This window comes from Pteropus vampyrus, unplaced genomic scaffold (assembly GCF_000151845.1).
Source record: "Pteropus vampyrus isolate Shadow unplaced genomic scaffold, Pvam_2.0 Scaffold11, whole genome shotgun sequence".
Taxonomy (NCBI): Eukaryota; Metazoa; Chordata; class Mammalia; order Chiroptera; family Pteropodidae; genus Pteropus; species Pteropus vampyrus.
The window spans coordinates 12,133,526-12,157,132 of NW_011888792.1; the positions used below are offsets into that span (position 1 = coordinate 12,133,526).

At 31.9% G+C, this 23,607-nt stretch overlaps 1 protein-coding gene across 1 annotated transcript in view; it reads right to left on the minus strand.

The window, feature by feature from the left end:
• The window catches only part of KIAA0825 (KIAA0825 ortholog), a 364,821-nt gene that overhangs the window by 258,479 nt on the left and 82,735 nt on the right, over positions 1-23,607 (minus strand). The window contains exons 6-10 of the mRNA XM_023522742.1: positions 18,269-18,430; positions 10,129-10,223; positions 6,940-7,167; positions 5,572-5,837; positions 4,021-4,171 (exon numbers count right to left, since the gene is read on the minus strand). Of these exons, the coding sequence (XP_023378510.1) occupies positions 4,021-4,171; positions 5,572-5,837; positions 6,940-7,167; positions 10,129-10,223; positions 18,269-18,430 (902 nt within the window). The remainder of the gene's footprint in view (positions 1-4,020; positions 4,172-5,571; positions 5,838-6,939; positions 7,168-10,128; positions 10,224-18,268; positions 18,431-23,607) is intronic.

Consider the following 23,607-nt stretch of genomic DNA (forward strand, 5'->3'; position numbering starts at 1 on the left):
TCTTTGATTTACCTACTCCTGGTCTACAGTTTAAAATTTACTTTTAAATAATCAGCTTTATAGCTGCTAAACAAGTCATGCTAGTTTAAGATAGTGGACTGATTCTTCTAAAATTAAATTTTAATTATTTAAATTAAGTATTACATTTTTCTGAGACTATTGGCATCACTGAGATAATTTTACAAATATTCAGATTTCACATTATAATGAAAATGATAGGAGCAAAAATTAACTTACATACTGTATACTTATCGACATGTGTGGAACAAAGGAGGATAGGTAACTATTGAAGATTATTACATTAAGCTATTTTATCCATGGTGTTTTAATAACACCACTAGAAACAGATAATTCAATAGTCTGATTTAACAAGATTTTGTAAAGCCTAGGCAGATGCTATCATTATTTCTTATTATTTTCACAGCACTTCATACTTCCAAGGAGCCAGATTTTCATTCCCTTCCTTCTCCTTATAGACCTCTTCCTGTGTGCCAAATTTTCCCTGACCACAGACAGAGACTCAACAAAGGCCAAGGCCAAGGGGAACAGGCAGAAATGAGAAGGTAGCCTCAAGTGATTTACAACTGTTAATTAGTTAACATGCTCACAGGGAGGTATGCTAGTAATTTGACCTCATTTTCTTCAAACCAGATTAAAAGATTATTTGAAATAGGAAGAATAGAATGCATTCTTCAAACAGTATCTTGATTATATAACTATATCTAAAGTTAAACTAGTAAAACTTCCCATTTTACCTCTAAGTAATCCTTTTTGACTTAAAATTTCTGCTTTGTCCACTATGTATATTTCTCAAATAAATATCATCTAAATAAAAAAAACTGTTCTCTTATACCAAAAGTGAATACTTTCTTATGCATATGCTCCTATTAGTGTTTTCTTTATATATAATTCTTCTGGTGATTTCTTTGATTAATAAAATCTTTTTTAGTTACTATATAATGATAATTTATAGTTTTCTATCGACTTTCAAATGGAGTTTATAAGTGAGTAGAATTGTATCCTTGGGTGAGAAACTTGGGCATCAAATTTCAAAGAGTCAAATGCAAACTGGAAGGGACTCTGACCACTGGCTCCTGACTTTCTGACTATATGTATCAAAACTATTTAAGAAAAAAAATTACAAAATTAATGAGGAAGTAGCAAAATGATAGTTCCTTATGCTTTCTTTATTGTGTGTTATACAATAAAGAATACTTTAAAAAATTTCCTAAAGTAAGAAAGGAGTTTGAAAGCTCGATTTTCTTATACTTTTGGTGTTGTATTTTAATTAAAGCAAAGCTGACTCAGCTGATGTAATGACTAGTATGAATAATTTACACTAACTTTTCCCATGGCACTGGATAGGTGCTTATAATAACGTGGTCAACATGATTTCTCAAAGTTTTCAAAATATTTTTAAAAAATTCCTTGCAATAAAGAGAAAATAAAAATAATTTTAGGCACACAGATTTCTTCTTCTAAAAGTGAAAAAGAATTATTTTTAAGACTTTTTAAAATATAAATTTCAAGTTTATATCCCAAACTGGTCATCATTCTCACAATTTTCTTCAAAATGTATGTAACTTCAATGTATGTAAGAGTTTTCATTAAACTAAATGTGATTCATTTATTTTTCTGACCTATTTCTCTATTTCTTATCATTTCAAAAGTACTCTGATAGTAAACATCTGTTATTTTTGTAGACTCACTATAATGTAAACAGATGTGAGTTTTTATTTAGATTATATATCAGGAAACAAGCAGCTGGGTTTTATTATATAGCCACTCAATATTATCTTTGAATAGACAATTCTTTATTCTTTGACTGTTGGAAAACACAAGTTGCTAAAATTGAGCAGATGTCAACTGTACTAAATGCTTAATTTTAAACATGTAATCTGAACACCCACTGTGCTATCCGACCAGCACCTCATCAGAGATACCAAACTCTTCGACTCTCTCAACCTGACAGTCTAGAAAGTGGAAATAATGTGCCTAGGGCTCACTTGATATCACAAAACATGAATAAATGTTGCTCTACATCTTTTAAATTTGTTCACTATTTATTTACTATACACTGCCCATGGCAATAGGTTCCCCTGAGATCTCTATCCTGTCATTTGCCTTCAATCAGGCAGATTTCATCTCCTTTCCTCTCAAAATGGCCCTGCCAAAAAACTAGTCCTGTTTTACAAGACAGTTGGAATACTGGCGAGAGGAGGAGAAAGGGGTTCAGTGAACAGGATAAAACCCAGTCAGGTACTCCAGCTGTCAAAACAGTTTAAAATCTGTGCTATTTTTAGAAGGTTCTTATTTTTGGTAAATAGAAAAGCAGTATCACTTTATTTTTCAGAGCATAAATAACAACCACTAACTCTGCAATTAAATTGTAACTACTGACCATGTAAGTATATGGAAGCTATAGTACCATGTAATCAATCACAGGGTAACTATCTTATTATTTCTGTCTTTGAAGCTAAAGCATTGTCATAAGATCTAAGAACCACATGTTACATAGTAATTTGGTTTTTTTTGTTTGTTTGTTTTTAATTCTTGGTAACTTCAATAACAGGTTCTCAATGCATCTACTTATTATTTATACTATACAACTCTTCTAGCTACCAATTTGCATAAGAGGAAACATAATACCTCTATGTTGGACATATAATGAGATGATACCTGTTTTTCAATGAAAACATCACATAGAATTGCTCATTAGTATACAGACACATTGAAATAGTTTGAAACATGAGATGGATTCATTTTCAACCTCTCTGTTTACCTCAAGGCAAATAAGGAAGCTGTGATGCTGCCAAGAGAGGGGAAGACCAATACTTTCATTCTTATCTCAGGCTACCAGCTGTACTATACCACTTTCTCATTTTCATTCTGCTCACTGTTGTTTGAAGTATCTCAGGTTTGGAAAATTCTATATGGATGCTCTTGCAAAAAGAAAAACTATCTGGGAAGGGCCTCTAAAGGAGAGATGAAATGGCCTTAGAATAAGTGGAAAGTCCTTTTAAAGAGGTTCTTATTAGCTGCTCTTCTCTGGTGTGGCAACATTTATTATGATACTAACTCTGGCACAAATAGAGCCACAGGAATCTTCAGTGTAAGGGAGGTGACAAGAGTGACTTGGTTGAATAAAATTCCAGTCTGTTTTTCTCAATACTCTATAGTGATTAGGACAATCAAGAAAAACAAAAACCATAGGCTTCAATCTAAAGGAAAGGGTAGATAAGACTAATGAAGCTAGATTTGACTGATGAATTTTTTTAAAACCCCGATTATCTCTTATTAAGATATAAATGTTTCACCCTGCCCTGAAAGCAACTTCGAGGAATTTCAAATATTGTAGCTTATGTATAATCAATGGGATTTACGGGAGGGGAAAATAATGAAGCCTGATGATGGATAATTTTAACTAACTCTGGGTTTGGTTGCACTGGTAATCATTAGGCTTTAATTCAGTAGAAATTTGGGATTTCAAAACACAGGTTAAATGAAAATAGATAAGCTATAAATGATCAGATGGTTCCTAAAGCACTCTCATAAGAAAATACAATGACAAGGAAAAAAATAAGTATAAAGAATAAAGCAGCTTAATAAAAAAAATATTTATCAAACATAGATTGAAATACATAACAAGAAAAAAAAGCGCAAGAATACCTATAATTGGTCCCTTTGGAAAAAATACAAGGTTGTAGCATTTTGGCATTGTTATCTCTTAGAGTTTTCATTTCATCCCATTATATTTCAACTTATCATATAGCACTGAAACACTGCAGCTCAAATTAAGTTATTTTTACTTTTAAGCAGAAGGAGAGTTCTGATGTCTAATTATTTCAGGTTTTTAAAAACAGTGTTTTTCCTAAGTACAAATTCAATATTTTAAAAATATTATCCTAACAGCCTTCGTGTGTTAGTAATGCCAAGCTCATGTTTCTAATTAGCCAGAAAGCAGGTAGGCAGTAAAACATATTTGTGTAAAAAGGAGGGATAGTAAACTTAACTTCACACCTCATAAAAAGCTTTGTAGTCATCCCAGTGGTGGCTCTCAGCATCCTGTAAAATGCTTGTAGCACAAACTCTGACGCAGTAGTCCGTAACCTGAAACTGTAGAGTGTTGATGAATTCCTGATATCTTTGGACAGGCACCAGGAATATGGGTCTGTTCAGAGGGAATGATCAAAGGGACAGAGATTTAAGGCCTGTGCAGTAGGAGGTAACAATCTCCAGTACTACAAATGGTTTTGATTATTAGATATCAATCATTCATTTCCTCCTAATGCTTAAGTCTGCATTCACATTCACTTTCCGAAAAAAAAAAAAAAAGCTGGTCTTTGTTTTGCAAGTCCTTTGAAAATGTACATCTGCTGTTCCACAAATATGCACTTCAACTTGAGACAAACTGCATTGTCAATATATCATTCAAAAATAAAAGTATTCTTTGTAAGCCTATTATTAGAGAGCAGTGCATTATTTAGGCATTAGGTTATTGTTATTATAGAGAACACATGCATTTGTCAGAACCAACTTTTATAAAGCTATCACACCTCTCACAAATATACTCTTTTTATTTTAAAAATTGTAATTTTGTAGATGTCAATTATCTCCTAAACTGTTTTAAAATATTCAACAGAAATAAAGTGATTTCTGGCACATTTTGTTTATAAATTTAACTATGAATCACAACATCTGACTGCTTATGAGAATTAAAGAAATGTCACAGTTATATCCTACATCAAGCCAAATTTATTTTACTTTATCTTCAGCTATTTATGTTATGCTTTCTCTCATAACTAAGGAATTGCAAAGGCTGAATAAGTAATACAGAATAGATTCTTGGGTTCACTCTGGACTGCCAGGTCCACATGTTCCCTTTGCAAGGGGCCGCACTATCTTCTAGAGAGTACAAGAGGATAGTCAGAAAGACCATATGATAATATCTGTGGTCATTTTAATTTTATGTACAGAAAACATAGAATCACTTTAGACTACTAATACATGAGAATTAACACTGACAGATGCTTCCTTCTCAAATGTTAAGGGTAGTTTATTAATAAATCGATGTTCAAAAATATGTTTACATTAGTCAACAGAATAGACTGAAATGCATTTTTTTCTATGTTATCTCCTAACTTCTTGTAGGTTTAGAAAAAAAGAGAGAAGTGCCTATTTTACAACTGTGTTGTACAAGGGACAAAAAAAAGTTTATTTTTCCTTTTCAGTGTAGTCAATACAAAGTACCTCACATGGAAAGGGTTTATTTGGTTATGTCATAACAGCATTCAGAAAATTGTTGCTCCAGATTAGAATATGGAAAATACATGGGTCTTTTGAGTGAACCATTAGAAAAAAATATCTTTCTTACTATCTGTGTATCTGGTTTAATATATTCCATGTTTCACCTTTTTGACATTTCCTAGTCAAGACAAATGAAAATATTTTACCGTGTTAATTATTATTTTCTCTTTCTTAAACATTATCATCAAAATTTCACTCCTGTGATATACAAAGAGTACATGTTACTATACGCACGGACATCAATTTAATTTAAATAATACTCACTTCTTAGTATTTTCTTCCATCAAATTATCATATTGAGTAAAATGCTGGAAGACACACACTGCTGTGGAGAGCAGTATGTGCAAGTTTTTCAGGGGTGCTTTGGAAGGAACCTCCTTGCCTCTCTCTTGCAGTCTCTCCAGGACAGCTGTTGCCACTTTATAACAGGCCTCCACAAAGTTTGCTCTAATTTCCTGAAAAGAATCATCTCTGCATGCCAGAGCCAGTGGAAGCATTGTGTCAAGTTTTTCCATGATGTCAGAACAAAACTAGGGAGAAATAAATGTAGCACCGAGTTATTTGTACTCTGACAGCACCATGTAATTTATGTACAGGGGAGCCAAATTCCTAAATAATGAATTTGGCATCAAACATAAATACGATGATATAACTTTATAGTAATCAATTTCTCAGTTGTAGAAAGTTAAGTGTTTTAAGTCAAATAAGGAAATACCAAAATGATGCTTCTCTCTATATAACTTTCAAACTTTATGCTTACCAGACATTATGAAAAACTCATAAAATAGCTTTGCATGACAATACTTTCATTTGTAGTTAAATACATATCCTTGATATTAACATGATTGCATGATTTTTGAATTTAATTTTCTTTTGCTAAATTTTTATAAAAGATTTTTTAATTAATCAACACATGTAAATAAGGTCATGTCAGTTTAAATTAATCTAGAAGCATCGGAAACAACCTTCTGTAGCATCTTCTTATTGGTGAGGAGTCAGCAACTTTTAGAAGTAATGCCTGTCTACCTCTTAATGGGAAGGCGAAACTTGCCTCTACTTAGATTAGCCAACAGTGTTCTCTGGGGAATGTTCTGGAGCCTCGACATGACATTACCAGAATAGGAAGCTATCTTTAAGAACTCTTTTAAAAACATTTCAATCATGGGTTGCTGGACTCATTGTGGACTTAATACCGAGTAACCATATTGACCTATTTGCATAATTACCTATTATTTTCTCAGTGTATTCTGTGACTCTCAAAGCACATATAAATATGTAAGACTGACGCTAATGAAACAGAATGTTCATTAAGGGATAAAAACAGATTTAAAAGTTGCCCAAACCAATAAAAGACAGTAACTCTAAATTTCTCCTGAAGTCATTCAAAGGTATAATCCAAACAAGTAGTAGACATATGGAAAACAAGATGGTAACAAGTCTAAGTCCTTTTTGCTAGTAATGGCCCACAATACCAGAGAAGAAAACTGGTACTGGGTCAAGTACCAAGTGTTTGCCAAGAGGCTCCACCATTTTTCTACAAGTTCCCTTTCAATGGCTTATAAAAAAAAAAAAAAAAAAAAAAGCCTCATTATGCCAGTCTACCATTTTGAAAGGATTTCACTTGGTTCTTGCCTTTGCAATTTTCTTTGGTTGGTCCTCCTCAGGAACTACACGGCTATCTCGCCAAACTTGCTGGACATTTACAAAGTTCATAGCATAGGTCACAGCTGAAGACCTTTCATTCTGTTCCTGCTGGAGAATTTTTAGAGAAAAATCTTCAATTGCTGTTGTTATACAATGTGCCATGGGAAGAGATATTTCTTTAAATGCACTTCTCCAGCCAAAATCTAGGAAAGTAGCCTGAAATATAAATTTATATGGCATTATATTAATTTTAACTCGCCAACAAGTGTTTCTATTGTTACAGATATAAAATTATTGCTTTCATTCAGCATGTCAAATATAGGTATTCTTGGATAAGCTGTAAAAGCCATTCTTACAACCTGAAATATATTATCCAGTGAATAAAGCAATATACAAAAACATGTACATTCTTTAACACACAGTAATATCCTGACATTTCATTTTAACTAATCAGTGGATTTAATCAAAAAATTTTTCAAAATTTAATCTCTTAAATATAGTTCAATAAAACCATCTTATGAGAGCTGAAAGTTATACTTACTATTTATCACATAAAGCAAACTTTAAATTCAATATATTTAATAAAATCTAAATTAGATTTTATAGTCTTTTTTAGAGTTTATTGTTAACAAGTATTGCAACATGACAGCATTCAATATTCAACCTTTTATTTCTTTTTCACTCTCAGAAATCCAGATAAGCCAAAAAATAGTAATAAATGTATTTCTCAGAGAAAATACATCACTGCACCTTCCTGGATCTTTACTTTAGAATTTTATTTAGTTTCTCCACTCATAGAGTGGTAAGTGGCACTACTTTTGTTCCAGGAAATGAAAAATTAAAATTATCTGCATTACTCTGTGGCGGGGGTGGGGAGGTGGAATGGGAAGTTTGGGGTGGAGGTTGGTGTTATTTTCTTTTATTCTTTTGGTCTTTGTCTCACATAGCAATATATTAATGAATGTATATTTTCCCCAAGTTCTCTTATGTTCTCTAGTACTAAAAACATTATGGGTAGTAGGCTGAACCTGTGCTTAGAATTAAACTTTCCCTGTTTTCATATAATCTTGTTTACAGTAATAATTTACCTACTGCAACTTCAGAAGACTCTAGGCTCAATATCTCTGGCTAAATTACTTATTTTTATGGATCCCAGCTTTTTTGTCAGAAAAATAAAAGAGCTGAATTGGTTGATTTCTATGGTAACTTTCAGTCTAAAATTACTGAGATTATGATCATTAACTTCATTTTCTTGTACAAACATCCCACTCAGCATTAATTTTATGCTTTGTGTATATACTGTATAAAGTAATAAAGGTGATTCTTCTAGAACTAAAATTCTATGATTCCATGATTCATTCTATAATCAAAAAAAGTGGCTCTCATTCTCATTATGCATATAATTAAGTTGTAATTGAACTTTCTAAAATTTATTTGGACTTTTAACATCATGGGGCTGGAAAACACATCTCTCATCTTATTTTTGCATAAAATTATTCAATGTTTGAATCTATTAAGCTCATATCATCTCCTTCCTTATAAGTGAAACTTTAGAAGTGTCATGGACATAGTCCTGTACTATAATAGTATTTCTTTGGGACATATTTATGACAGAAATGTAAAAAGGAAACCACCTCCACAAAAATTAAAAAATAACAAAAAAACTGGTTTTTATCTCCCCACCAAGGCATATTTATTCATTAAAATTAATCGTTCATTCATTCATTCATCCATACATCCAAGGAAATACGTCCTGGTAACAATTGCCAGTATTGCCATGGCTGTAGTGATGTGGGTGTGTGCGTGTGTGTGCAGCAACATGTGTGTGTGCAATGATAATTATCTTGGCCCATGGTAATTTATGTGTAATTATAATATCTTGTTCCATCTGATATCTTGTTCCATTTTCTTTTCAAAATATAAAAAACCAAGCACATTAATAGCTGCTCTTAAAAAGAAAACTAAAACCTTTACTACTCAAATGTCCTCCTAGAAGTCTATTTGTTTTCACGAAATATTGTTTGTGTCCTTTTACTCTTTCCATCTGATGATTGGCACCAAACATATTCCAGTTAGAATAAAGAACATTTACTAGTTGATTAAAGAAGAAAGAGGAAATTATGTGGCTTTCCATTCTGTGCACAAAGTAAATACCCATTGAATTCCTTCTTTCATCATTTAATGCTAATTTCTTTATACCTACTCTGATTTTTGGTTAAAGTATAATGTATAACTTTTCATTTTCCTGATTATTTTCCTTGCTTCCTAAGTTGAAACTATTAAAATTCTGTGTTCTTTTGCTTTTTGAAATGTTTACCTATTATATTAGTCAAGATCCATTGAGAAAACAGAAATCACTCTAGGTATTTCAAAAGAAAAATTTTTAACTGTAGGTTACCAAGGTGGTAAAATTTTGAGGAGCCAAACATGGGTTGTGAAGTAACGACATCTATTAATATAGCAGGAAGCCACTACCATTCCTGGGGCTGGAGGAACAAAGCAAGGGGACTATCTATGGAAGTCTAGTTCCTGGGGCCACCAGTCAAAGTTAAAGGTAAGGCAGACCTGCCAGGTGGAACTGAAACCATGGAGGGAGGACTGTGTGGTGGGAGCAGGGCCTACAGAAGAGATAAAGCAGTTATGGATACAGAGAGAGGAAAAGAAATACTCTGGTTTTCTCCAACATCTACCCTCTAGGTCTTCCATTAATGCTTTTCAGTGGCCAAACCTTCCCAGAATCCAGAAAGCAAGGAAGCTTGGAAGGGAAAGAGTGGTAATGGATCTAAGAACAAACAATTACATAGTGGATACACGAAAATAAGAAGCCAGTTCAAACGATTCTTTCTTTTTCCTTTCCTTTTTAATATCCATTTTTACCCTTTCTCAACAATTATCTACAGTCCAAATTCTCAAAGTGTAGACACTTAGTTGGGATGAGAACGAAGATTTCTTCACTTCTAGCTCCCTACTCTGTCCGTGGAATCAACTGTGCAAAAGAGCAGTCTCCACAAAATTCAATTTTCATCAAAGCTTATAAGCCAATTTTCAATCAAGAATTATTTTTGCATGTGTTAAAGGGTAAAACTCAAAACATTTTGATTCATAATGGATTCACATACATATGATGATGGTATTATATATGAATAAAGAAATACCACACTTTTATTCATCACTTACCTCTTTTACCGGTAGCAATTGCTCTGAAGGATTACTGATTTCATTTCCTTTGGGTTTCTCTATTATAGCTTCTGTATTGGATATGTCCAAAATTCCTATGTGAAAGAAAAGAAAACAAACACACAAACATACATTAAGAAAAACAAACCATACAAGGTGAAATTAATAAACTCAGGCTAAAATTAATTACATAGAAAATCTCTATCTATAGTATATATACACATACATACATATCAAAATGCATACAATATAGTCAACAAGATGTAGGGTGATGTCACCATTACAATAATGACAGTATCAAAATATAGAGTCCTTTTCCATTCAAACATACAACTTGATAAAATTTATGTGCTATTTATATACATATTTGATGTACATACATATATAATCTGTAAAATATAGATTCATTTGTCATTAATGCATTTTCATGTTGATAATGTAGGATAAGTTAAGAGTACAAAGGAAATATTAATTTCCTTGCTCATGTAAAAGATTAAATTCTAAAGTGTTGCATTTAAAAACAGGTGGTGTTTCTTAGCACTTTAATGCTTCTTTTTTTAAAACAAGAAAGAACAAAAGTACATGGATAAACATCAGCATTTTAGAAAAAATTACACTCTTAATAAAGTATATCAATAATTCATTGGAAAACCACAAACACTGGGATAGATAAAAAATAATTTCTAGCTTCAAAAATGAAAATATTTTCTCAACTTTTAGATTTTAGAATTAAGAAACTCTTTTCCCTAGGGAAAAAAAAATAAACCTACAAAAATATAATAAATAAATATGCCAAAAAGAAATCTTTCCACTTTTTCATTAAGGTGCTATTAATTATATTTTAATTTGATATGAATGAGTTAGCATTTGTTTCTTGCTTGGACTTGATACATGATGGTGAATTATAACTATGATGTAATTTTTTAAAAAGTTTAAGAATCTTAAGAGTCAGTTTCTCCTTATGTCCTGGGCAAACAAATTTCAAAATCTGAGTCAAGCTTCTGACCAATATAGTCATCTAGAAGATATATGCTTTTTTTTTGTTTTTTGTTTTTTTCTAAATATTTGGTTCTGTGAGCTTAATCGTGAGTGATTTCTAAGTAATACAGTTCAGAGAAACATTCTCTAGAGAGCTAAATATTCTCTTTGATAGAGATAACAACATCCTTTTGGGAAATTTCATCAGAGTTTACATATTCTAAGGAAAAGCTTTCTTCACCTTTTCTTAATAATTTAGGATTTGTGAATACTTTTGAGAACTTGATTAACATAACAGAACACTCCAACCATATAGTCCATGTAAATGTTCACACACACACACTCACACACACACTCACACACTCACACACACTACTGAAAGTTACCAGGCCCTCCTGTAAATCACATTCATGAACCTCAAGGGACCACAGACCGCAGTTTAGGAATCCTGCTTCATTTCTCAACACACATCACAACATGAAGGTTTTAGATCAATGTTATATACATTGAACCTAAAATGCTTTCTCTATGACATGTATTTTATTATGTCTTTTTAAGAAGATGGTATTATAAATAAGAATCGATTCTAACATTGAAATAAAATCCAGATTAATCAAAGATTTTTAAATAAAAAAAGAAAACTATAAGGCTACTAAAAAATACAGAATATTTTGTGTAGAAAACTATAAGGCTACTAAAAAATACGGAATATTTTGTGTAGAGAAGACTTTTCGGGACACTAAGTGCAAAAGCCATAAAACAATTCTGCATAACAAAATATCATTAGCAGTCAAAATAGATATGATAAACTGACTTTGCTCTTTCTCTCAAAATGTCCACACTTTTAAAAAAAGTTAATAGACTTTAGTTTTTAGAGTAGTTCTAGGTTTACAGAAAAATTGAGCAGATAGTACTGAGTTTCCATAAATTCTCTCTCCCCCTGTCCTCAGTTTCTCCTATTGTTAACATCTTGCATTGGTGTGGTATATTTGTTACAACTGATGAAACATTATTGATAGATTATTATTAACTAAAGCCCATAATTTATATTAGGGTTCATTCTTTGTGTTGTGCAGTTCAATGAGTCATGCCAAATGCATAATCTCATATATCCACCTTTAGTGTATCATACAGAATAATTTCACTGCTCTAAAACCCCCTGTGTTCCACCTATTCTCCTCTCTTGCCCTTTCTCTTCCCTTAACAACCACTGATCCTTCAACTGTCTCTATATTTTTGCTTTTTCCAGAATGTCATACAGTTGGAATCATACAGTAATTAGCTTTTTCAGAATGGCTTTTTTTCACTTAGCAATATGCATTTAAAATCCTTCCATGCTTTTCTGTGGATTGATATCTCATTTATTTTTATCACTGAATAATATTCCATTGTATTGCTGTACCACAGTTTATCAATTTACCTAGGGAAGAACATCTTGGCTGCTTCTGGGTTTTGGCAATTACGAATAAAGCTACTATAAACATTCTTGTGCAGGTTTTGTTTTGTTTTTTTTTTTTGTGGACATAAGGTTGCAATTCATTTGTGCAAATATCTAGGAGCACAATTACTAGATCATACAAGATAACATTTAGCTTTGTAATATATAACCAAATTGTCTTCCAAAAAGGCTATACTATTTCACATTCCTATCAGTAATGAATGAGAGTTCCTGTTGCTTTAACTCCTTGCCAGAAACTGGTGTTGTGTTTCAAATTTTGGCCATTTTCATTGGTGTGTAGTGCTATTTTCTTGTTTTAATTTGCATTTCCCAGATGACATATGATGTTGAGCATCTTTTCATATGCTTATTTGCCATCCATGTATCTTCTTTGGTGAGGTGTCTGTTCGGATTCTTTGCTCATTTTTTAATTGAGTTTTTTGTTTTCTTATTGAATTTTAAGAGTTCTTTGTATATTTTGGATACAAGTCTTTTATCAAACATGTGTTTTGCAAATATTTTTCTCAGTCTGCCCCTAGTCTTTTCATCCTCTTAATGACCATACCTTTTTACTTGGCAATTCCACTTTAGAAATTTACCATCCAGTTATACATGTGTACATATAAGACATAGGTCAAGGAAATGTGCCATATAATTATTTGTGGTAGCAAATGGACATGAAAAAAGGACCCTCAAGGTCCATCAATGAGTACTGGTCAAATTCATTAATGGAAAACTATTCAGCTGTTAGAAAGAATGAAGTGTTCTTACATAACTGTTAATAAAAAAGAACCTGTGCATATTACGTCAAGATTTTGTGTTATTTTAATATGAGGATATATATGGAAGTAGTTGTCTCTAGAAAGGGAAATAAGACAACTGGAATGGGAAAAAAACATAATTTCACCATATACTCTTTGTCTTATTTAAACATTTTACTATATGCATGAACCACTACTCAAAGAAATTTTTAAGAAAAAAAATAATAAAGATCAAGTTTATGACATAAAGGAAGAACACTTATATTCTTTTTTATTATTATTTTTATTTTTTAATTATTGTTGACATTTAATATTATTTTATATTAGTTTCATGCATACAGCATAGCGGTTAGACACATATAATTTATAAAGTGATCCCCAAATTAATCTAGTACCTGCCTTCACTAATGGTGAAGAGATCAACAAGTACACATTGGTAGTTACAAAATAGTCACGGGGAAGTAAAGTATAGCATAGGGGATACGGTCGATAATATTGGAACACTTGGAATCTTAATGTCACTTTACTCTTCTATAGACAGCTCAAAAACTCCTTTAATTTAAAAGGTATTTACTCAGGAAAAATAATATTAGCTCGAAGTATAAACTTTGCAGATCTATTTCTGGAAATAACTATCTGCCATTGTGAAGCTATAATTTAAGACTTATGAAAAAAGTTTAATTATCTTATATTTATCATTTCACTCCCAACTACATATGTTTTATTCAATCAAATTAATATGCTTTGATATTTATACAAACCATTTGCCTATTTTCATTATCAGTAAATAAAAAGTTAGGCTTCCTAAGACTTCTCTGGCTGGTGAGTAATTCTATAGTAATATAGAAAATGAATTATCAAGCAATTATGATAGCCTTTATAATATAATCTTCCCCCCAAATTACAAAGACTTTTTAAAAACTTAATCCTATATAGAGAAGCAAAAGGGATCATTCTTGGGTAAGATTAGTAACATTGAATGTAAAATAATAACATCTCTCTTGATTTTAACAAATTGTGGAATTTTTATATTTGCTTGGGATTCAAAATGATCAATTTCAAAATTTGACATTGTCAAACTTTATGAGCTCTGTGAACATTTGACAAATTATTTCACCTATTTAAAATATATTGAAAATTCTTTTTTGTTTCCCAGTAGTAAAACATTTACTAGAGCAAGCAGAAAGGAATGCACTCTTAAAGAAACCTTTACAAAGTCACAAAATTCAAAGTACGTATATTTCTTTTATAAACAAGATAGAACAAAAATCATCAAAATCATTTCAGCAAAAGATTTTTCTACCATTGTGCCAAGCATTTTCTAGAGAAGGTAGCCCATTCTGGGCTCATCGCTCCAAAATATAGGTTATTTGCATGCAATCAATACTGGTTTCCTTAAGAGCATGCCCGGATTAAGGACCTCAGTAGAGTGCAGAGGGTCACAGGAATGTTAGCTGCTGAACAGCCTCCCCCTACAGAGTTTGCTGTGGTTCATTTTATACTTCTGGTTAGTTTCTACACTGTCGCTTTTTTTTTTTTTTCCTAGAGAGTAGAGGTTGGCAGTACTTCCCTGTGACATTCACTTTCACACCCAAATTGGTCTTCATGGGCTCCCATTGTGTGCACTACAAAGCAACTTGCCTTGTTGGCAGCTCTAAGTGAGAACTACAAGTCTCTTTTCTTCACTGTTCTTTTCTGGCTCACAAGCAACCTCCCACCAAAAGCTGAATCTGTAGAAGAGACTACATCCAAGAGATAATACTATGAAAAAGTATGAAGAGAAGCCCAGGTGGCCACCTTGCAAATTTCCAATGTGGAAGCCTTCGACCTCTCTGCCCAAGAAACAGCTAAAGTCCTAGTGTAATGAGCTTTACAAACCCTAGGAGCCTCTTTACCTTAACTACATACGCCTCCCTAATACAGTCCCTTAACCATCTAGCTAAGGAACTCTTAGAAGCCATTTGACCCCTCTTAAGACCCCCTAAGAGTACAAACATTCTTTCAGAAGATCTGAAATCTTTGATTCTTCTGAGACAAACCCTAAGTGTTCTTCTTACATCCAATTGAAGCAGCCATTGCTCTTTGTCGATTGCTGGGGCTAAAGGAAAATGAAGGCCAAGAAACCTCCTGGTTTAGATAAATCTCAGATGCCACCTTTGGAAAATTTGAGGAACTGCCCGAAGAACAACTTTATTCTGAAGGATCATTAGAAGTGCCCCATAAATCAAACCTGAGGCCACTCCATAAGATATAATCACCTAAAAGAAATACACTAAGGTACCAGTCAAATAATGTCCTATCATTCTCTAAAATGACCAAAATAAAAACCATCAAATCATGATCCAAAAAAAAAGCAAATAAATATAATGGCTAAATATCTTTTCTTTCTCAAAAAATATTTCTTGGGTCTCTATAAAATCTGTTGCATCATATTCAAATTACTAAGACTAACTCAACAATATAGTAGAAAACATCAAAGTAAAAAGTGGTTAATCATCTTTATATCTTCTCTATGTGATGTTAAGCACCTGGATATTTTTAAAACATCTGGACAATGAAAAAAAACCTTACCTTTCATCACATTGTTTTCGTTACATAGACATAGCAGGCCAAGATCTTTATTAGCAAAATATGCTCCAATCAAAAGAAATACACAGGAAATCAAATGATGATTTTTTCTTTATTCTCTCCCATACAAGATTTCTAAGCAAAAGATTAACTATCAGGATAATTTAAGATACATTTGGTTTCTTTAATCATCTGTTTCAAGGAATCTTTTCCCTACTGATTTAATAAACCAAGGCTTTTGGTAAGAATTGATTAACTTGGCTAACTGAATAAAATATTTAAGACTTTTCTTGACAATTATCCTCAAAATCATCTTTCTAGGGAACATTTACATAAAGTTATGTCAGATTAAATCAATCTTGGCTTTGTTATAAAAAAAATACAAAATTTCAACAATAAAGAAAACATATATGACAAGGAAATGTTCCAGTACTTAGACATTTCTTATACCTGTCCTTCAAAATTCCTTTCATAGTATGTTTGATAATCCCAAAATATATTTCTCTAGTACACTATTATTAATGTGATATTGAAGTTGCTTTTATCTGCCATGCTGCTTATGTGACAAATTTGGGGTAAGACAATATATTGCGGCATAATTAAATATTTTCTCTGTTGATTTTATTCAATAATAGTAACTATCGCTCTCAAATAGACAGCATTTGCAAGTCTCAACATTGCTTGATCTTAGTCTACCAAAGTCAAACCAGCTTTTTCTTTTTCTCTTTTTTCTGAAATCACTATGTCAAAATTTTGCTTCGATTTTCGGCCATTTCAGTTTTATATGTTTACCATACCTCTCTAACTCAATTCAAATTTTGAATTTATGTTGCCCTTAAGAGGAATGAAATTCTCAGAAATGACCTAATTTCTCTAGGGCCTGGCCTAGGACCAATGCAAGATGAGTCTGGATGGGTAGAGGTCTAGATTTGTTGGGGTTCACTCTGTTTCTTGATCCACGACTCAGAAACGATCTGCTAGAGATGTAGATGAGGGATGCCAGACTTTAGCCAAGAATAATGGATGAGTGCCCACATCAAGTGTTAACTGCTCGAGGAACCAACATTTCAATCAAAAATCAGGATGTCATATTTCTCTATTTGGATCTCTTTGACTCAGTCAGTTCCATCTAGAAAACCATTTAGGACTCACTTTATCTCCTAATTAATCTACTTTTTCATTCTGTCTTTTAATTTTCATATTTTATGTCTTATATTTTAATTATTTTCTCATTGGCTTTTGTCAGCTTCAGAAATCTATATCCCACCTCCAATTTTCTTCAAATTATCTCCAAATTTGGAAAAAGTATCTACATTATTTACTTTATAATGTAATAATGCCACTTAAACTTAACCTGAAACATGGACAGGCAGTAAGCTATGATTAACATAAAACAAACTCCAACCCTATAACTTTTCTACATTATTTACCCAGGCAAAGTAAGTAAATACAAAAGTAAATATATTAAACGACATGTAATTCCTTACTAACAAAACAAGGTTTTGAAATTTTCCGATTGTTAATCACTTGCTTGCCTAACTTTGTTTTACAAATGCAGCCCCTATCTATATTTATTCTCCTTAAAATGATATATGGTATCATGTAAAAGAGAACTTTGTATAGTTCATTCTGATACAGATGCAAATCTTTATAAGTATAGATATGAACACAGAGTACATATCTTAACTATTATGGCTTTGAATTCTACCTTTAATTTTAGAAACATTATTCCAATACACATGGCACAGTTTTCTTCAAGATTTTAAGACTAAACTTAAAGCAACATATGATATAATTATAATTACTATTGGAATAACATGTATTAATTATTTATGATACACTAGATATTCTTTAAAATACTTTATACACCCTAAATCATTTAATTCTCACATTCATACATAACATATTGGAATCTAAAGCATCAAATTATACAAGAAAACAAGAGGAAATTAGTCTGCTCCTACACTATCCTTGTGAAAGTGAGAAAACTGAGGTCTAAGGAAACTAAATATTTTGTTCAAGGTCATCTAGCTGCTAGTAGCAGAAGAGGAGCTACTGGATCATCCAATCTGCTTGTTCTTTTCATAGGCCAGGCTGTGTTTCTTTGAATTAAAAAAAAAAAATTGATCTGATTTTAGCTAAAGACAATTATCCAGAATTGACTTATGATGCATTGTCAGCTAAAGTTATGGAATTTGCCATGTCTAAAGGATAAAATGTAATTCTATGGTTTAATAGAATTTTCTTTAATTCTTAATGTTTCTTTCATACTTTTTTTATTTAAAGAATTCTATCATGCATTTTTTTTTTTTCAAGTAATAGAATAGATTCAGTGTCAGGAAGCAAAAACAGAGAGGATGACAGATTTACAAATTTAAACAAAAGAGCATGTTACCTGAAGTATTCCTGGGTATCCTAAGTGATAAAACCATCTCTTCTAACAAGTCTTGAACATTTTTTTCCAGTTCCAGAAAGGATTTTGTGAGCTGTGATAAGAATTTGAGTTCATCTAAGGAGAGGAAAAAGTTTCTTCCTTTCTGTGGGCATTCAGGTGTAACTGTGAAGAGAGAAGATCAATATTATTGTACATTGTATTTGTTTTCTCAGTAAATTCTAGAACAAGCCATGTGGTTCCATAAACCATCAAAACTAACAAGATCCTTATTGAAAAATTTAGTTTGTTCTTTAAGAAATACATATAAAGTCTCCTAGGAGAGTCTTTTCTTTTGGAAAGCTAAAATTGAGTATTCTGTTTGAGGCAAATATGACCAATAATTATATTGATTCTCAGAACTAAAAACAGGAATGTAATTTGTTGCTGTAAAATCATATCTTACACAATTTCATTTTTTAAAAAGTCAGGCACAACTTTAATCACAAGGAAACATTGGACAAAACCAGATTGATGGACATCCTACGAAATAGCTGGTCTATACTCTTCAAAAGTATTGTGTCCAGAAACATAAAGACCAGGAAATGTTCTAGTCAAAAGGAATCTAAAAAGACATGACAATTAAAATCAACATATGATCAGTATTTTTATTTTACTGTAAAGGACGTCATTGGGGTGATTCGATGATATCTAAGTAAAATCTACAATTTGATACTTTTATTACATGACTGTTAATTTTCAGATTTAGATAACTATATTGTGGTTATGAAAAAGAATGCCCTTGTTTTTAAGAAATACACACTGAAGTATATAAGGGTAAATGTCTGCAACCTATTCTCAGTTGTGGGGAAAAAACAGTTTTGAGAGAGAAAGAGTGTAAATTTGGACATGAAGTAAAATATTAACAATTGGGAAATCTGGATATTTTTTGTAAGTCTGAAATTAAAAGACAAATTTTAAAAAAGACTAGATAAAGGATATAACTCTTCAAGACCTTAGAAGTGTTGCTACTATATCATTAAAAATAAGCAAATTAACTTAGTTGTTAAATCTAGACTATATAATCCATAAAATCATGTTTAAAAATAACTTCTGTTTAAATAATTGCTTTCTTAAGAACAATACAACTCAAGGTAAACAAAGGTTGATTATTTTCCTTTTATAATCATGCTATTGGTCAAGTCACACTACCATTTTAATATGATAGAAAAATATCTTAAGCTTTAAGAGTGTGGAGAATAACAGTGACCTCACCAAATGGAACTTTTGACCTAGTTTTCAAGGATTTAAAGAATTGTTCCTTTATTATTGCCACATATTTAAGAAGTGTTTTGAGGTTTAATTACAAATTGAATTTAGTTTGTTTTCTAAACTTTTATACAGTAAGCATAAAGTTTCTTCAGAAAGAAAAAATTACGAGTGCTACTTAGAAATGATGTACCTTCTCTGCTGATTCCATGTTCAAAAAGGTTACCTTCATCACATTGATTTAGAAGAACAGTTCCAGTAATGTAACTATTTATCCACTTCATTTCAGTTAAACTTTAAAATGTTTACATCATACTTGTAACCATATGATACAGTTTTTCACTGAGGACCAAAATTGTCATGGTATCTTTGTAGAGACTATGAGACCTGTCAACCAACTTAAACTGTGTATTTTAGTCCTAGTCTTAAAGAGTAAAGAAAAGACTTTAAAAAAAACTCGAAATCAATGTTAGCCCCAAATACATTAAAGTCCATCTCTATATACAGCCCTACTCATAGCTACCATTTCTCTGCAGGCATATCAGAGAATATAAACACATACAACCAACACATATAACCGAGGTTTTGCCTTAAAATTATAACATAAAAGTGAAAAGAGAATAAATATATTATGATTCATTTAGCCATTGCTTGATTCTCACTGGGACTATTTAAGTTTTGCTTATGTAGATTGAGGGGTTGGTTTAATCTTTTAAATCTTAAAGATGTTGCTTTTAGAAGTAAATGTTTATAAGTCATATTTTCAAGGATTTTAAGAATCTGTCCTAATTCTTGAATAATTTGACTGGAAATTAAACATATTTAACAAGCTCAGGTCTAAATTATAAGTATTGTGAATGTTTATAAAGTAAACAAAAATGTTCTCTCCCCCAAAAAGAAAAATCTTTGAGTCAAAATATTATAATCTAACAGTACTACCTGTTCAAAATTATGTAGATTCTGAAGATTCTATATGGAGAGATTTTAACCTACATGACCTGGATTTAGAAGGAACTTGTATTTCAGAAATTTAACTATTGAAAGATAAATCCATTTCAATTCAATGCATCTTTATAACTTAATAATTAAAGAGGATGGAATAGTATGTATGACCTAAATCTCATCATTTTTATCCCAAAGAAGCAATGATCATGGTAGAGGTCCATTAATTAGTAGTCCTTATTTCCTGTTCCTATTAGCTCGGTGTTCTCCCATGGGGTATTGAGAGGGTTCTTAATTTACGGTGAAAATAATTCTGTAATAAATTCATTTTGTAAAAGTTCAATTAAAGCGAAATAAAACACAAAGGACAAAATAGCACAGTATCTCACAGGACTAGCGTTCTAATCATCACAACTTAGCTCATGATTTCTATTTAGCTAAGCATATCTATTTTTCTGTTCTTTAGACTTCACTGTTAAGCAGCTTAGGAGAGAGTTTCTCTCAGCAGAAATCGCCTTCACTAAATTAATCTCTTTTCCTTCTCTCAAGATTCTGTTTACTGCTCTCCTCAGTCACTTCTCCAAAAAATCTTATCTGGATACAATCAATACAGAGGTTCTCCCTCGCCCTCTAAACTAATCTGGGCTTTATTTATTTGTTGTTTTTTGTTTGTTTTTATCAGTATGGAACTGTTTTGCTTCAAGAAATTTTGGACATACATGTTTACACACAGGCAACTATATTTAGCTGGCTACCAATCATTGCTATAAAGTATCTGAAATAATGATTGTTGCTTTATATGGGATGAGCTCTATAATATTTAAGAAATACAGATTTCTCCTAAATCCTAATAACAGTATAAAGAAAAAACTAAATTTCCATTTTAGAACAAGACTTTTATCATCGACTTACAATGAATAAGTCCATGTATATAATACCTAGATAGTTGAGGATTTTTTCCTCTCTATATAATTTTAATAAAATTTTCTAAAATATAACAAAATTCTCTGCTTTCCTATTATTTAGAATAACACAATTTAAATTTTTCTTCATGACAGTGTTATGATAAAAATTACTTATATCTATGCTATACTCAGGGACTAATGTCTGCCCATCTGTTAAAGGGCATTTCTCAAACTGATAATCATCTGAGAAGGGTTCTATAATGAAATAGGTTTAGGAATGACTATTTACTAAATAATCCTTAAAGTGATTCACAATGCAAATTAGCATATTAAACTCTATTTACTTCTATACTAATGTAAAATTTTTAAAAACTTAATGTTTCTCAAACTTTTTGACCAATGAACATGTTTACCAATACATCTATTAACATCTGGGATTTTTTCAAAAACAAATGTTAAGAGGACACTGCTCTGGATTATACTTAAAAAAAATTTCGCCATGAAAAAAATATGCACGGATATTCATAGAACTATTGTCCTAAAGTAAAAAACTAAAAACTTTCTCTCTATAGATGTATATATCCATAGAGATAGATAGATAGAGAGAGAGAGAGAGAGAGAGAGAGAGAGAGAGAGAGAGAGAGAAGACTATAGATTTATTATATAGAGAATATAAACTCAAAAAATATAATGTAAACTGCAGACTATACACTTAGATGTGTTTTTCACCTAGTTACTGGTAGTTAAAATGTCAACTCCATTCTCTTGTTGCAAAATTAAGGACATTGAAAATAAATCTAGGAGGACATTAGGGCTCCTCACATTCAATCCACATAAAGCAGCATTTGGAATAATTATCAAAGTTCAGCTAAATCAGACAAACCATAAAAGTACGGTAGTGGCTAAAAGCACACATATTATTTTTCAAAACTATTAGCAACAAAATTCTTGTTAATAATAGCATTAAGATACGAAAGAAAGTGAGAAGCTAGAAAATCAGATAATCTGAAGCTGGTGGATCAGTATAATAGGATAAAAGGTGCACATTTTCATTTTCCCAAGAAAAACGAACACTACCACCCTATTATTGACTGTAAATGGATCTATTTTCAGTGAGGAGGTATTCTTGGTGCCACCAGACAAGTGATGTAAAAAAGAGGTGACACACAAAAGCTATTGAAAGTTTCATTATTCCAGATGAAATTCATGACATAATCCAAATGAAATATATTTGTTCCAGTAAAGAAAACTTTTTAACAGTATTACAATAAGAAGTCAGCAGGGACCGCATAGGAACAAACAATAAGCAGCACTTTTGCCAGTACCCAAGTCACTTCCGGAGAGCAGGTGCGACTTTGAAAAACACTATGGTATTGTAGCAGCCTAAAGGAGCACCTTAAGCTCCTGCTTCCATGGAGCCACATAGCAGGGGTACGAACAGAATGCAAACACCATGTCTCCGAGTTTATAAAGAACCTTCTTTGTCATGTAAGCCTAATAATTAGCTGGAAAATCATGAAGAACCTGCAAGCATTGTTTTTTGTTTGTTTGTTTGTTTTTGTCATAGACACCAAGAAGAAACTGCAGCTGTTTCTTTTTTCTCTAGCACTATTTTTATAACTTATTTTTAAATTTATATGATTAGGAAAGCATTTCAGGTAAAACTGAGACAAGAAATATTTCCACTTTATTTTTCAAAACTAAATTTTTTATTTATCTCTTTTGAAGAAGGTTCCATATGTACCACCCAAAACAGACAGGGTAAAACTTTAAAATAAACTGAGTAAATGAATGAGTGAGTAAATACATGATTAAAAGGATGAAATGATTATCTTTGAAGCTGAGTGAAAATGCAACCCAATACAAACTGAATATGTGGAAATTTAGATACCCCACCGATATGTATCAGGACTCCTCTTCTGTTGGGTGAGAGAATGGAGAAGGAATTATAGGGCAAGCTGAACCTCATAAAAATTAATAAATCTGAATTTGAAATCAGAAAATATTTAACTCTTGGAAGTTGGAAGTTGCACTCTTCTGTCCTTTTCTGGCTTTCCCCACTTTTGTTTTTCCCCATGTTTTATTACGTGGCATACTGCTATTTGTAGTACTCCTACCTGAAGCACAAGAGGTGGTAGAGTGGCTAATTCGTGGAATTACAACCCAAATGGCCTGGGTTCAAATCCTGACACTGCTCCTTACTGGCCGTGTGACTTTGGACAATTACTACTTAGTCTCTCTATGCTT